Source organism: Dermacentor andersoni, chromosome 5 (genome assembly GCF_023375885.2).
Source record: "Dermacentor andersoni chromosome 5, qqDerAnde1_hic_scaffold, whole genome shotgun sequence".
NCBI classification, from domain to species: Eukaryota; Metazoa; Arthropoda; class Arachnida; order Ixodida; family Ixodidae; genus Dermacentor; species Dermacentor andersoni.
In genome coordinates, this window is record NC_092818.1 from 147869331 (window position 1) to 147886422 (window position 17092).

Sequence of the window (17092 nt, forward strand, 5' to 3'; positions counted from 1 at the left end):
CACGCTGCGCCGTCGCGTACGTATGCCGAACTTCTAAACGCTCCTTTCCAGCAGCGAAACACACAAGAGCAGTCCTTTTGCTTAATAGCCGTTGTTGAGGAAACGTTCTTCTGAACACTTCTGCCACGATGCGATGTGACATGTGAGGGAATGATAATGTTCAACCTTTTCAAAGATTATGAACAATGACACACAACAATTTCTCAGGCAAGCACGTCTCCCTGTGTTTTCTGTGGACTAGGCAGACAAACAGCAGTGGTACACGCAAGGCAATGTTGAACATCAACTCACCACTCTGTATCGGACTAAACGCTGAAGGAATTACGCATTTGTCGCCAAGATGACCGCTAATTATTGTAAGTCAAAACAAACAACATACAAAACTTCGCTTATATCGATTCCCACAATGCGTGCGTGGGATCCGCACGCATATATATATATATATATATATATATATATATATATATATATATATATATATATATATATATATATATATATATATATATATTCGAATAAATAAACATTAATCATAAGTGCATATAGCGTAAAGTGCTCCAGCTGCCTACGTATGTATACTGAGCGCCTAAAGCATCACATATTTGCCATTATTGCAGCACTACGACGCATGACAAAACATCGGTACAAGAACGCTTGCAGGCAACCACTGTCACTACGTTTATTATCCAGCCTGCCGCATAAAGTATTTGTGCGAGGTGTCTTTGCGGCTATATATTTTAATAGCTTGTTTAAATGGCCTGCCTATAAGTTTTGTGCTACAGCCAGAGCGACTTGCCTGGGCGCAGTTCTTGCCATGCGGGAACCTAAAGTCTGTCGATGAATCGTTCGCTACAATCAGACACATTCACCGACATCAATCAGGTACTCATATGTCTTGCGCCTAGGCGATAAGGCGTGAAAGCTATGCATGCGCCGTGGCAGCGGTGCAAGCGTTATCACTCTTCGGTTATGCTCAAAAAGCGCCGTCATTCAAGTTGGCGCGGGCTTTAATTAATGTGGCATAAAACCGGGCAGTTCGCCTACCGCTGTTAAGTTAATGGCTAAATAAAGCCGGATTGTTTCCGCTCCACCATTGCGTTGCCCATCCATCAGACACGACAGTTATAGAAACGCCGCAAGAATATAAAGCAATACAAAGAGCATTCAAACGCTCCCACAACGCCGTACGCCATAGACAAAAACGAAAGAATGACGCTTGCAAACATGTTATTCGACTTGGGTGGCAATTCGGGCTCGTTGCTCATTCATACTGAATTGGGATCGCATTGAATTTCGTCACGCACCTTCTATGGTGTACCTTCTATGGTGTACCTTCTATGGTCACACACCTTCTATGGCGGTTCCCAAAATGAAATTTTGTTTTTGAAAGGAGGCACTTTATTTCTGTCGTTAATTTACCCTTGTCTTTGTGGCCATGTTACGCTGCGCAATACATACCAATAAAGATGCTTTAGCTCGTTAGGAGCGCATGCGCAGTGGTCCTGTCGGTGCCATGATGACAGTCCTCCTCGCGACTGTCCCGCTGTACTTCGCTTCAGTGTAACATTAAGGAGAGTGCCCAGGCCAGTGCCATTGGTTAACTTTTTTTTTTTATGTTTAGGGAGAATATATTGGCTGCGCGTGCTGAACCCTACTCTTATGAATGGATGGATGGATAGAAAAAATTTATTGAGGTCCATTAGGTCACGCTAGTTTCCTAGCCCGAAGCGGGCCGCTCCCTCGTTGGGACCAAAAGGCCTAGCTTTTCGGCCGCTTCGCGGGCCCGTTGGACTGCACATAGCTGTTTTTCTAATCTGAGACTCCATAGAACTACGTCCCACCGCTTTTCAGTGTTGTCTTTGTAGAATCTTTTTACTTCCACATCTCTGCCGTTTGATTTCGAGGGTAAGTGAATTTATGCTGATTAAAGCATAACACGTTCCTTACGATAGTTGCTCTTTGGCCCACTAAGGAGTACTATAGTACTCCTTAGTACTATAGTATACTACCGGTATACTTAGCGCCAGTGGTGAAGTAGTGACAGTCCTCTTGAAATTGGCCTATTGCTTTATATAGTGCTGTTTACAAGAATCCCATCGCATTTTTAGCGTATCGCGTCTATGTAAACGGCGGTAATTCGCTATAGGGAAGCGAATTGCAATAATACTACAGGGTATAAGTCGAACTCACACTGTGCACAGCACATCGCGTTGAGGGAGAGTCAAAAACGGCATGGCTACCGGCATTCTGGCTCTTCCACTCGCATGCTGAGAGCAAATCGCCGGAAACCAGGTTCCAGCAATGCTATTGACGAAGCGTCACATGTAAACACTGTCGGCGTCTATCGTACAACTGGTGGCGTGTTGCGCTGAGAAATGCGATGCGCTAGCGTCGCATTCACGTATAAACGTGGCTCACGTGTCGATTCGCAGACCCTCCAGAGAAGCCGCAGGTGTCCGTGGTGCAGCTCGACCTCTCCGAAGGCGACGTACCGCCGCGCGAGGTGAGCTGCTCGGCGTCGGCGCACCCAACTGCCGAGTACCAGTGGCGGCTGGGCGCGCTCACCGTCTCGCGCGGCCCTACCCTGCTGTTCAATGCCACGGCTTCGCGGGAGATGGCTGGCAACTACACCTGCGTCGTCAGCAACCGCCACGGACGAGCCATGGCCGCCACGCTGGTCACCGTCAGGCGTAAGTGGATCGCCGTACGAGCGTTTTCTCTCTGCGTTGCATGAAAAAAAAAAAAAAAAAAAAAAAAAAAAAGAAAGAAAAAATTGACAGTAGCTTAGCTTGGCTATGCCAGGATAAACGTAGCGAAAGCTAAAGCATAGCACGGTTAGCCTTGGTTAATCTTGATTGCAAGTCCAGATTATTCTGGTTGTCAAGATATGTTGCGGCGTTTAGCCAGTCGTTCGGCGCACTGTTCGTGTGTTTCCTGGGCGATTCGTTTCCTCTTCATCTCGTTCCGATGTCGATTCCAGGCATCCTCCTGCTTATCAGAATTGTCGCCGTCCATACTACCGCCTCAACTGTGGTTGCGGCGCACGCGAACTCTCCTTTTCAATCCTCCGACATGTTATCAGGCATGCGACGCAGGTGGCGAAGCGAGCGGAGGCGAACGCAACGACGAGAAACGCGGTGGGACGTCATGTGCCTCCTCGGAGCACGGCCACGGCGAAATCGCAAGTTCGCGGCCAGTAAAGCTTTCGCTTTAAAATTGCCTCCTATCCGCAGACCGTGTGTGGCTCTGTTCGGTAGCGCTCTCGATTAGCGATGCACTGCTGACTCGTTAGCTCTCATACGTTGAACACTATAGCTATACTGGACGCATTGCCTGGATTCACCCTCGCATATGAGTGATTCTTAGGAGTCGTTCGGCTCGTACGTAGGAGCGGCACTCGACTTGAGCGGTATACATCGTGACATTCGTGCCCATAAAAGAATGGCAGTTTTCCTCGCGTAGTATTAGGTAGTCGAGCAGCTAGCTATAAGGCTGGAAGAACACGGCACATTGAGACCACATTGGCAACTAGAGGAGCTGTCCACCACCTGCTACATGTGTTTGGCTATGCCTGCGTAGTGACGCGCGTGCTAGTTGATAGATCCTAGAGAGATCTCCACACTCAAGTGGTAATAGGGACTGGTAAAGCTAACAGGCCGAGGCAGATAAAGCCGAAGGGCGAAACACCGAGGAGATATTTCGTAGCATAGTGCTTTAAAACATGCGAGAATTTGCCCGCCGGGTTTGCGCGCGCCATTATGACCCAACTGACCTGAAACACCGGTACTCTGTTAGTAATCTCCTTATGGATTGAAATCCTCGGAGCAGGGAGACGGAATGTCTTTTGCAATGTAGGGGTTTTATGCGATAAAATCGTATCTCAATGGACGCAGCAAAGAAATTTACAAGTGGATAAATTGTGAGTTTTACGAATGTCAACAGCCGAAGACACATAAATTGCTACAATAGTTGGATGCGCGTAAAACAGAAACGCCGAATCCAGTGAGCGCACTACGCCGAAGAAAGCAAACAAAAGAAACGGCGTTTTATGATTGCCTGTTTTACTCGCAGGTTTTTGAACGAATAACTTCTTACTTCGCAGTGTCAAAGGCAGGAATAAAGTCTATACTGAAGAAAGGAAGAGCTTCGCGCTCTTCCTCCATCAAGTGTCCTCCCTTTTTCTTCCCCATTCTTCGCCTCCCAGTCTCTCTGACTCCCGCCACCTTTTCACTGCTGGAAACCGTCGGCGAGGTCCGCCTTTTGAGTTCAATTCTGGGCTTAATCGCCTTCTTTATCACGCGAATGCTTTTCACGGACCACTGCCTTTCCTGTCGTCTCTTTGAAACTTATCGATTCGTGTAGTGTATGCTACCTGCTTTCTGTTTGTGTTTTTGCTTTCTTTTTCTTTGGGTCTCCTTGCTCTGCGCGGCAGCTCAGTGACGTCGGTGCCGTCCTTTAGCTGATGGCGTGATGGTCGCGCAGGAGTGCCATTGGTAAGGTTACCTCTTCTTTAGTTTGCTGGTATAGCATCCCTTTGACGGTGTATGCTTCCTTCTTTTTTCCTAGATTTGTCCCGTGGAGCTTAATTCTTGAAATCCCTCTTGTCGGGCTTCTTAGAAATCCCTAGACCGAGAAGCGAGAAACGAAAGAAAACAATGCTTTCTGGCGCTTCTGTCGTCGTTCCCTCTCCCTCTATCTCTTTTTTTCTGCTCACTTCTCCACTTTCTGCTCTGCACCCTCCTGGTCAAACCCGCCGCTTCCTCGTGATTTCTATGAAACAGGAGGACGCGAAGATTAGATTCCAACGACATAAAAAGTGCGTAGCCGGAAATGAAGACAACACAAGCAGACAACGTTCCAAGAGGAAAACGCCGTCGTAGAAAACAAAGGGGCGACAGGAAATAGGTTTTGAAAGAAAGAAAGAAAGAAGAAAGAAAGAAAGAAAGAAAGAAAGAAAGAAAGAAAGAAAGAAAGGCGTAAGGGTGCACCAATAGTGAAGACGAACGTCATTCCGGCGTGGTCTGCCTTTTATCTGCGTTCTTCCTGTTTTTGAACGAAGCGCACAGAATAGATGCAATACTGTACCGTGTTTGCCACCTTTTCAGTGTCGAGAAAAAAATAATAACATAAAGGGGCTGTTGCTTTCTTTCGAAGGGAAGACAGGGCCGCACATGGCGCTGTTTCCTTAGGAGTCGCGACGCGAGAATAGAATAGCGAAAATGTGGCGCCAAAGAAACGTAGGGACGCGAAAGGAAGCAAAAAGGGGAGTACATATAGCGATGGGAGTCGGTGCGGGCTTGAGAGGAAAGGGAGCAGAAAGAAACCGGGCAGAAAAGGGGTCGACGGGATTGCCGGCGCGCGAGAAACGTCGTCTTCGGGGTTGCTGCTGGCGGCGCAGAAGGTGGCAGCCGCGGTGGCGGCGGCTTGAAATGGGCCCCCGGCATTTGTGGTCAGCCGAGCAATAACGCAGCGTCGAGATCCACGTTGGCCGCGGCTGCTGCGCTTCACCCCGAGTTTTGAAACAGGTCGCGCCGTTCTCGGAAGCTGACTTGCAACCGGAGGGCTTCGAAGCACGTATGCGGGCAACGGGTTATGAGTTTCTTCATTTCCCCCCCCCTTTTTGTGCTATTTTCGAGGTTATTTGGCGAGGGACTCTTTCAAAACCAGCGGAATCCACGTACCTCTTACGTTTTCCTTGCTTCTGCTCTGCTATATAGTATAATATGTTCGTATCCGTGCCGGCATTTGTGTAGATCTGTGTTTCTGCTCTCTATACAAGCAAGCAGCTCTGCACACCCGAACCACGTACGTTTCTTTGGCTGGCGCTTATTTGATTCTTCTTTACTTCGTGACAGCGCGCGGCAGTGGTTGCTGGTTTGGAAAGCCGCGCTGTATCTTACAGTTCGGACGCAATGGCTTGCGTCCGACGATTGCTGTTTGCCGTGGGAAGCCGAGTGTTGCCTTTGGCTGCTTTTGTGTCCGGTGGTAACCTTCGGAACGCAGCAAAATAAGAAATAAACGAGGGGCATATTGCACGGGCGAAGCACTTTTGCAGACAGCAGTAAAAAAAAAAAACGAACAAGAATAAACCGAATGAAAGAGCGAAGAGACACTTAGAAAACAAAGAGCGCGCCTGCCGTGCAGCAATACTTTGCGGGGAAAGAGAAACGCATATTTCTTCGGCTTCTGGAGGGCGCGTGCTGCGGCGGCGCAACCTGTCTCCACAAAAGCTGGGAATACGTCAACGTTGTGTTTCTTTCAGTTACGAGTTTTGCCATTTCAGTTCTCTACACGCGCATGTTTTCTTTTTTTTCACTACGGCGTGGCCTTTTGCTCTTCCGCCAGCCCGCGATCGCTGGAAGTGGAATTCGAGCTGGCAGGCCGCGCAAGAAGTTGGCTTCCGCAAAATGGCTTTCGCTTCAACCCCCCCCCCCCTGCCCCCCCCCCCCCCCCCCACCTCTGCAGCGTGTAATTTTTGGAGCTCCACGTCGTGTTTGGTGGCTCGCGCAGTTTTTTTTTCGTTTCGTTAAAAAGATAAGAAACGAAAAGGTGGTTGTTGATGTGCACGGTTGCGGTTTTTTTTCCTGCGCCGACGAAGGATATACGTCGTGGCAAGTTGCTCATTTCGTATGGTATTTTTTTTTATCTCCCTTTCCTCCGAAAGGTGCATTCGTTTCACGTTAGACATTTGTGTGCTTGTTTTAGCATCTGCACGCCATGGTGGCGGTGGTTGTATTGGTTGGCCACGTTTCCAACGATGCAGATTAGAAATTGCCGCCCGAATGCATAGCCGTGCGGCAGACGTCTGGAATACGGAGCGCTGGCAAATATGATTGCTGGCCTGAATTTCATCGCTTCGGCAGTGGTTTTTCATGCGGGATATACTTTATCCATTTGATAACCGCGCGAAGGTGGCGCCGACTGAAAGAAATATTAAAGATTCTAAAAGTTCAAAAGAAAAACTACGAAGAGGACTGGTCTGATTTTTTGACTGTCTGCGTAAGATGCTAGAGACTAGGTGCTTGAATTTTAGATATAGGTGCTTTGGGGGCTGTCAGTCAAATGAAAAGAAGGAAAACTCGTGGATTATGCAACGAAACTGCAATTTTTTTTTCTTTGTTGCGTGATGTTCCTTCAATTTCACTAGTTGAGGGCAAAAAATCAAGTCATTTCAACTAAGCATGCCTTACTACGTTTATAAAGCGCATTAGACAGTAGTCAAATATTCTTCAAACGGCACTGACCAAACCGGGCTCTTTCGGAAGCTTTTCAAAGTGAACTGTCTTGTTTACAGCCTTTTAGCTGAAAGGAAAAAAAAATATTATATAAGTATTGTACAATAATAGATTATTAAATATTTCGGCGAAAAAAAGAAAGGTCGTGTAGTCTGGAGGTTTGTATGCTGCTAGGAGCGCAACTCTTCGTGTGCATCTAAGAGCTCAAAATTTCTTTCGCCTTTTTTTAATATGTTTATTTTCGTCTGTCCCAAGCGAAGCGTGCCCCATGAAGTCACGCCCCTGTCGCCAATATTAAAGGCGCAGCGGCAATGACGTCTCAAGCATTTCGGAAGGTGAAGCCGCGAGCGCGTCAAGTTCATCGATTTTTTTTTTCTTTGGCAAGTTCCCCCTTGCCATCGCCCTCCTTCACACGGAGGCTTATCGCTGCGGTTTCGAGCACCGTCTCCGACCTGCTTGGCTTCACTAATGGTTCGGTAATGAGCCCCAACGTCCGCCCTCGTTACAGGTGCATCACTGCAGCGCCTAGCTAAATCTCCCACTTGATGCTGAGCTTTGTTTTGCCATGTATCGGAAATTTCCAAGCGCGTGAGTTCAGAGCAAGCGTACCCATCCCGCCTCACCGGCCTCTCCGGTTAAAAAAAAGGAAAAAAGGAAAGCGCCTTAATCTTGTCGGGAGTAGAGAGAAGCATATTATAGCAAGCGCAGAATTTAATTTGCGCGATGGGCGTTATAAAGGAATATTATGCGGCTTTTGGAATTTCCATGGCCTCTGTCTGAAATGGTGGGAAGCGGGAAAAAAAGTAACTGCCTTAATAATTAAGCCAGGAGGTAAGGCATGTTAAGTGCTGACAATGCGGTGCTTATGCCTATACTTTAGCATAGGATACGCTCGAATAGGGAGCGATAAGGCACGGAGGCACAAAAAAAAAAAGACGTTATCTTCCAAACCTTCCCAGAATTCTGTGGCAAACACATGACAATAGAGCTAGTGCTTCCCGTGTTGATGATTTGAGCATTTTTTTTTTTCATTTGAACTTTTAAAGTCTTTCATTTGGTCTCATTCACTGCTTTGCATCACTTAGTGCAAGGCGTAAATGATTCAGTTGCTCATGCCCAGGAAAAATAAAACTTAAGTAGGCTAATGTCTGGTATTGAACAAAAAGTACGGAAACGCGGAGACGGTCCACTTGGTACGGGTAGTGTCAGCGGTAACGCAATTTCTGCTGCAGCTTCTGTCAGAAAGATGAAACCATCCCATATACCTCTTATAAAACCTCTTATACTATGACAATAATAAAATCAATTAAAACAAGATGCTTTCAGCTAAAAGAAAAAAAAAAGAAAATACAAGGAGGCAAGAGTGAGCTCCATGGATGAATGTTGTAACCAATCTATTAAAATACCGTTCAACAGCCACATTCCAAGGCACACCGTTGAAAGTCGTATACGTGAAACAAAATTCAGTAGGTGGTCATTTACTCGTTATGCCTGCAGTGCTCCTACTATTAAAAAACGCGATGTCCTATTTCTTGTTGGTGTCATTTCTTCGCCATCGGCCATGTCTCACCGAGTAAGCGTGTTCTGGTCGATCACCGAAAAAAAAACAAAACAAGGAGGATAACTGGGCTGAGTCAGTTATTATGGAGAAGACGTTCTGACTGCGTGTACTGCTATGGGTGTTTCTTTTTCACTACTGAATAGTTCGGGTGTGTACCTTTAGCTAGAGATTTCAGAGTGTTCAAGGATGGCAAAATACTGTGCTACAGTGACAAAAGAGGTCTAGAACCTGTTTCGTACAGAGCCCTCAGTAGTCGTATGCTTCCATGTGCCGTACACCTCTGATCACCATTCGTTCCGTGACAAACGGCATGTGTCGCATTAGTCCTCGAGACATCGCCGCGGGGACCTATCACACTGTTCGTTCTCCTGATTTGGCTTTATGAGCTTCGTGATAGCTTGTGAACGGTGTACTGCATAAATATTGCACGAACTTAGTGCCGTGTTCCTCGGCGGCACAGCACTGCAGCGTTGCTTCGCTGCAGTACAACAAAACAGTGATTGCGCCATCACCGTGACCCTATCCTCGTGACCGTCTTCGTCGCAATGGTTGTCACACATACTCTCGCATCCCACGCACGATCGCTCGCCTTACACGAAAAATCACTCTGTCGAACCTCGAACGATACTGGATAGGCTGGAAAAGAGACATTTACAGAACCTCGATTCCTACAGTGCATAGGATCGTTATTTTTTTTACCCAATCTTGCTTTATCTAGCCAATCACGGTTTCGAGTCCGTCTGTCCGTATCTCTCACGATACGTTCTTTATATCGATATATTGGCGCCACTCTTTATGACCACTGCATGTTGACTGACAAAGTAGGGCTGGTTAGCACACCTCTGTTCTGGGTAATCAAACAACATATCACGTCATGGAACCTGCAGATATAATGTAGTCTAATATGGATCTATAAAGCACTCAGACATCCTAATGGATAGCGCATAATATTAAGTGGCTTAACACATGTATCTTTCTTTTTATTTGGCGCTCGTATTGCATGAAATGTTGATCAACAATGTAATGTGAGTGAGTGCACCAATGTTTCGCATTTTCAAACAGTAAACTACGACATAAATCCTGTAAGCATATTGTAGGCACATAGGTACATCTACAAATCACAGCCCTCCTAATGGAAATGCGCATGATTTTAAAGAGCCACATTATTTTCGCAGGATTCTTATACTATACAGCCTCCTCCATACTTGGCTTATCAGATATGTGCGACTGGGTATGTACCACTGTGACACAAGTGGATGTAGAAGCCTTAAATGTGCTTACATATGTTTTAGACATCTGTCTGCTTACGTCTTTCCTTACCATACTCCCCTTAGCAAAAATCAGACGTCGCCTTCGCCCTCGTGACAATTCCTGCGAAGACGTCTCGCTTTGTGCATCCGCGTGAACTGCTGTTTGCATTTCGAACACATAGATCATTAGTGGTGTAGCGCATAAGCATAAACAATGCACGACGTTATAGTACGACAGTCGTGCATTAACATAAATATTGGCAAACGAGCACTTTTTATCGGATTGAAATAAAGACGATTCTAGACATCGAATTCAAGTACATAAAACTTATTAACGCAATTCAAAAAGGTGTTGCTTCACGTAGATTCCGACAGGTGCGTTGGATACGCATAACTTGCATGTATCATGCGTCTCTTTTCATGTAGTACAGTTAAAGCTTTTCAAAAAAAAAACAGAGTAGTGATTTGGGTGAGTGGAAAAGTTCAGTCGCGATGGCTAAACGTTTTTCAATACCGCTCCACCCGATGTTGATTTCAACAAGCGCGTTGCATATGTCCGTGGTGGTGCAGAAGGTATATCAGGGTAATTAATCTACAAGCGCTGAGGGCTTTGTTTTCCTTGCCCCTCGCAGATCGCCCGCAATGTGGCGTGGTGAAGGAGCACGACTCGTCAGGCAACGTTGTGCTCCGCTGCGAGGCCCAAGCCGTGCCGCCCGTGGTGGCGTTCATCTGGCTGCGGAACAACCGCACCGTGCAGGAGGACCGCGGGCCGCGGAGCATTCTCGTGGTGCCCGACCGCACCTCGTTCGGCGCCTACTCCTGCGTGGCGAGCAACGCGGTCGGACACTCCGAACCCTGCCAGCTCAAACTCACCAAGCTGCCCAGTAAGTGTGGCCGAGACGCGTGCGCATCTTCGGGATCTTCAGGCGTTCGGAGACAGACAAACAAATAAAAAGAAAATCAGTGGTCCGAACGAGGTGAACGCTCTCCCTCGTATCCTACGAAAGGGTCGGTTATACGTTACACGAGGAAGAAGAAACTCAGTGCGGTTATTTTTTAGTCTTCAGATTAACTCGAGCGTTAAATATGTTTGGTTTATGGATTAATCGAAGCGCAATTAATCTATACTGTGCGTACCGCACTATGAAATGAAAACAAATTGCCCACGTTGTCCGTTTGTTGTAAGCGTTTACATCACACGCGGTCGCAATTGCATCAGTATGGAGAAATACGACGCGTATAATGTAATCTTTTGCCAAAAGAAATAATGGAGAGTATTTTTACACTCATGTGTTGCAACACAGTGTGGCCACCCACTTTCAGTCGCTCCTTTTCTTCTTTAGAAAATAGTTCCTTACTTGAGATATAATTTTTTCCCCATACAGTATTAACCAAGTGAAATGTTTCGATACGGCCTGATATGGTCGCAGAGGCCTGTCGACTTGAGGTTTCGCAGGAAAATTCTTCGCTTACTGTGCCAGCGACGCTCATGGTCATCGCCTAAAGAGGTTAGTTTTCGTAAAAACCGTGATTCCTACTTAAGGCATGTAAGCACTGGATGCACGGTGCTAACTAAGGCGCTTCGAGCTGGAGGTGTCTGCAGCTGAGTAAAAAAGCTTGCGTAGAGCCTTACACTAGTGACTGTAGTATGACGATGACGTTCCTGTCTTGATTTGGCAATTCATAAACTTTCTGCACTCTTTCACTTGCGCGTACACCTGTCGCCCTTTCCATCACCTTCTTCTGTTCAGTTTCGTCCCCACTTCCCCCCTCCACCAGTGCAGGATAGCGAGCCGGATGTGCGCCTGGTTAACCTCGCCTTTTCTCTCTTCTGTTTTTCTCTTGATATCGCGATAATAATAGAGTTAGGTCATCTAAAGTGATGGCTGAGATATGACGCAGGTCGCGGTGGAGGGCTCCTGCGAAGTTTTGAGGACCTTTGGGTCTTTTTTGTGGGCTGAAGAGTCAGTGAAATAAATGTAATCAGGTTCTGATAATAACTTTGGCAGAATGTTCGTAAGACAAGGATTAAAAAAAGCATATGTAACATCTTAGGAAAGAGAAGAAAGGGGGTTAACCGAAGGTCCCGATTTTTATTAGTTATATCATAAGAAGCCAACAAACACTGACACCAAGGACAACATAGGGGAAATTACTTGTGCTTAATAAATGAAATAAGGAAACGATAAATTAATGGAAATTAAAGTGGATGAAAAAACAACTTGCCGCAGGTGGGAACCGATCCCACAGCCTTCGCATTTCGCGTGTGATGCTCTACCAAAAGAGTAACACAAGCAACGCATCTATGAAAGATCTATTAAAATGTAAGCATTCCAAAAGAAAAAATATATTTTACGAATTTCGCAACTCTTTGAGAGCTACAGTCAATCAATACTCTTAAAGTTAGTGCAACTAACTAATTATATTTAATTAGTCAATACAAATTAGGTTATTTTTCCAAGTGTCTTTCACGCATCGCTGGTTTTTATTCTATTTTAAATACGAATTGAATAAAAAAATTCTCCACCTTCTGAAAGCAATGTCATTATTGCTGGGGAAATAATTTTGTAAGTGTGAGCGCGGACGACATGGCACAGCTTATTCGCAGCATTTCCGTAACCTGCTTTTCTTGAAGTGGACTTTGGTATAAAGAAGGTTCGGCAACGTTGCTCAACTTGCAAATTTATTCGTACATCAATAAATATAATTACAAATACAATATAAAGAAGCTACAGCAAATATGTTTTTTTTTTAATGTTTCAGCTTGCTTGCACAGTAAACAGAATACAATACATGATACCTTGCACGTGAAAAAAGAACGCCATTATATTGAAAATAAGTAAAGGATGATAATATTCTCCAGCGTGACCTTTATATAAAATTGTGGAAGGACAAAGTAAAAGAAAAGAAAGAAGCTTGCAGCAGGAGCGTTACACAAAGCGCCTGCTTTGAAGCCTCTTTATAAAAACGGCAAAAAAAGGAGCGTAAAATTAGAAAAGCTTAGAAAATTTTAAAAGCACAATAAAATATCTCAATAGTAGACAGGAAGGATATTATCTAAGCAAGGTTCTAGCCTAAAGGTCACTTTGGTTGACAAAAGAAACGTGAAAGAAAAAGAAAATTGCATAAGACCGCTGTCAGTGAGTTTCACAGGTTCTGTTGGCGAAGCACAGACAAACGCAAGCAAACGGGCGCGCACGAAGAAACACGCGTAGCCGCACTTTTCTTCGAAAACCCGCGCGCACTGTCAGAGGCTAGGCTTCTCGATCTTCATCAAGCAAGATGCACTCGGGATTGACGGGTCACTATGCTAACGAGGGGCAGAGGAAAGCGGCTGAAGGCTGTAGCAGGCAGCGTTACGAAAATAAAATACAGGAAGATTTCCCCTACAAAGATGGCTCCCTGATCTCACTGTCCTTAGCTGTTCGCGTCCGGTACACGAACGGGGACGGTATACGGAGCGGCGGCGCTAACGACCGCGCAAGTGCCGTTGGGATAAGCTGTCCGGCGTCCTTAGTTTGCAGTTGCCTTAGCACAAGTCAATGTAATCACCGTCGAGGAAGCCCAAGGCAATCTGGATGGCCGCTTATCGACGACTCTGTATAATCCCCCTCCCCCCTCGCCACCACCTCGTTCGTAGGAAAGAGAAGAAGAACGCTTCGTGTGCCTCATTAGACGTCCCACGGAGAGATAGGGAACCCACCCTATGCGCCTTTCTTGCGCACTTTCTCCGTTCGGATAGCCGACCCTCAATCGCTCGCGCCGCCCGATAAGAAGTGCGAGGCGGCAGCTGCTTCGCTACCCCCCCTCCTCCGCCGCATCGCTTCCTTGTGAAGACGCGCTCGCACCGCTGAGCAACCATACATCGACGTGTATGTGCGCAAAGAAGTTCAGGGTTCATACGTAAACGACTACGCGTCCTTGGGGAGTTGGGAATCCCTAAACTCGGCGGGGGATGCCTAGATAAATTTGTGCGCAAATGACACCTCCTGCGGAATGCGCTGATTAGATATAAAGGGAACGAACTAAAGCAGCGAGAACTCCTTGGAATTTACTTTTTGGCCGTCGTAGTGAAAGCGTAAGCGGCGGCGACGGCGCGAGATACGCAATCGCCATCTTCCGCTCTGCTGCCATGTGCGGTACCCGCGTTTCCAACTCGCTTTCTTCAACCACGCCTGATAAGCTCTGAGAACGGCGGCGGTCTTGCTGTCTGTGTCGAGTCTCTGAAGCTTTGAAGTACAAGCAGAATTTTCTTTCCCAACAGCAGCCGCTCATCAACGTGATTCTTCATACATGATGAGCGTGTCAAGGCGAAACGGTATCGTTTCCTTAAAGCACGCTTTCCTGCTACGATGAATTGATGAGGAGAAGGTATTTTATACATAACACCCATTCGTGGCATACATCACTTCTTGAATATCTTGCCTATTCGTATCTACTTAGAAAGCGATGTTTGGTACTGCGTACAATGACTTTTCATGTCTACTTTGCTTTTAACATTAGGATAAATTGGAAACCAGTATATCCCATTTTGATGGTATTGTATGGAGGTGTGAAATGCAGAAATGATTTGATTGATTGATTGATTGATTGATTGATTGATTGATTGATTGATTGATTGATTGATTGATTGATTGATTGATTGATTGATTGATTGATCGTATGAACGCGAAGCGACGCAGCAAATATGGAAGACATCATAGCGAAGTGGTTTGGTTTCATTTCGAAAGCCCGCGGTTACGTAACATGAACCTGATCCTCGGTAAATGAGACTTTTTTTTCTGCAGCGCCCCCCCCCCCCCCCCCCCCCCCCTTATCTGGGCCGTTGTGGTCAGTAAAAGAACCAGAGAAATCGTGTTCAGCGGCAGATTCGTGTAGTCACTGAGCCACCACTGCTGGTGAAAAGCAGACATCGATGAATCCTACAGTATCCAAAGGCAGCAGCATTCATTCCCCGCATTCTCATTTAAATTATTGCATACTAGGCGTGCCGCAAGGCAAACCTCTCAAGCATTCATTACAAAGTTCCTCCGTCTCTTCCTTTCGAGCATAACAACGGGGTATTAAAGCAAGGAAGCTGTCCACAATAAAAGCAAGACTGATTGAAGATTTCATTTGTTTATTTGGCTCGTTCAGCATTCTCGCGTTCAGAACGACAGCTTCTGCTTTTTGCCGGATGACGTTGAACGTGAGAAATGCAAATATGACTCACTTTTTTTTTTGTTTGGAAAACAACTGTATTCTCTAATATCGTATGGTCAAAAGTTAAGAGTAAGAACATCGAACAGGCGCTCTCATGTAGTTATTGAAGACTGCTGCACCTTGAAGATTATCAGGTGCATTATTAACTCTGCAAAACAATATCATAGGTGCACACTTGAGTGCATTATTGTATATGCAGACAGCATTTAGCGAAGCACCTCGTGAATAACTTGTACTCCGCGTGTTCGTGGAAAAATATCAGGCATGGGATCAGGCTACGAACGAGAGCGATTTCATAACAGGGTGCAAGCTCCCTTTAGGGCCGACGTACAACGGCACTCGACAACAGAGTGTAAATAATATATTAATTGTGATATATACGCATCACCGCTATTTCATGGCTGAATGTTGCACGAGTCTCGTGCATGATTTTTCGCCGTATAAATTTAATACTGAGGAAATCAGTCCCTTGTTCAATTTCAACTGCGTGCAGCTGAGACCTTATGGCACGCTTGTGAGTGGTTGCTCATGCCTTTTAAGAGTCAGCGTTGAGTAAATGTAGAACAGTGGATTTACGTGCACTCAGGTTCAAGTGCGCAAAATAAGCGAAAAAATGCCACATAAGCTATGTTACTCACTAGGTGCTTGAAAGAATCATTCAAGATTATATATTGGGGACGACGAGATGTAAGGTTCAGCGAAGAATGGCTGCGCGATCTGTGGGTTGCAAATCATGTTATCGCGTTTATAAGTGGTGCAGGTAACCCATTTTAAATTATAGAAGACATCAACCGGCAAGAGATTAGCTGTAGGTTTCAAAAGCAGCGTGCAAAGCCTAAAGTAGCGTTCCGCATCGTGGCAAGGCCAGGAGAGTTCATGATTGGTAGTAAGCATATTAAAGTGGTGCAAGAGTACTGTTATTTAGGCTAAAGAAGTCACAGTACACCCGGCTCATGGGAACGAAATTTCTAGACGGACAAAAATGCGTTCGAGCGAATATGGCAGTCACTTACTAATATCCTTGTAGACATGAGCATACACAATAGGCGCATTGTATATGCAATTACCTGTGGAGGTAAAACTTGGAAGATAACAAAAAGCTTTAGGAGGAGATAAGGGCCGTGTAACGAGAAACCGAACGAAAAATATTTTAGGTGTAACATTAAAAACTAGGATGATGGCAGTGTGGCTCAAAGAGCAAATACGGGCAGTTGATATTCTATAGTTGAGATTAAGAGGAAAGCATGCAGTTTGGTCAGGTCACGTAATATGAAGAAAGGGTGTGGATTGCGTGCAACCCCTTCGTATATACTTATTTTGTCGTTCACCAACACGCTCGAACTACTCTTGTCAGTTCCTTCATTCCTCTCCTACTGCATGCACCGATTCTGATGATCCGGCCAAACCGCTCGAATATACTGAGAGCGCCCGATACAGCTTTCAAGGAGCGGCTTCACGCAGGGCTGTACACGTGATCAAATTTATATGTGTGTGTCTCTCAGAAACGATGAAACGTGACGCTCCGGCTGTGATGGGCCACCGTCGTAAAACCGTGCCTTGTGCGCAGGTCCCGCCGGCTGGGCGCAGCTTCTGCTGAAAGAAGAGAACCTCATCATCATGGCGGGCATTGCCGGAGGCGTCGTCATCATCATCGTTCTACTCATCGTTATTATTAGCATCGTTGTTATCCGAAAGCGCATTCAGTGTGAGTGGTCCCTCCTACGTAATAGCGTGCCTGCTCTAACCGCCCCTTCGTCATTTAGGTTTCCGTCGTTCGCTCCTTTTATGTCATTTTCCTTCGCGAAATTATCCCCGCTTCTCCATATGATGCCCGTGTCGCTGTA

General features: G+C 45.9%; 1 protein-coding gene and 1 long non-coding RNA gene across 4 annotated transcripts in view; one reads left to right on the top strand and one right to left on the bottom strand.

Moving 5' to 3' along the window:
* Positions 1-17092, top strand: part of LOC126531385 (hemicentin-1-like) — a 254348-nt gene that overhangs the window by 227481 nt on the left and 9775 nt on the right. For both annotated transcript variants that reach the window (XM_050178893.3, XM_050178894.2), the window contains exons 9-11: positions 2433-2690; positions 10679-10930; positions 16816-16953. In XM_050178893.3, coding sequence (XP_050034850.1) covers positions 2433-2690; positions 10679-10930; positions 16816-16953 — 648 coding nt within the window. The remainder of the gene's footprint in view (positions 1-2432; positions 2691-10678; positions 10931-16815; positions 16954-17092) is intronic.
* LOC140218610 (uncharacterized) overlaps positions 1-17092 on the bottom strand; it is a 140532-nt gene that overhangs the window by 34062 nt on the left and 89378 nt on the right. Inside the window, exon 3 of one of the 2 annotated variants that reach the window (XR_011894815.1) lies at positions 2654-2721. The exons of the other annotated variant lie outside the window; for it this stretch is intronic. This is a non-coding gene — a long non-coding RNA (uncharacterized lncRNA). Of the gene's footprint in view, positions 1-2653; positions 2722-17092 lie in introns of those variants that run through there. 2 annotated transcript variants of the gene reach the window in all.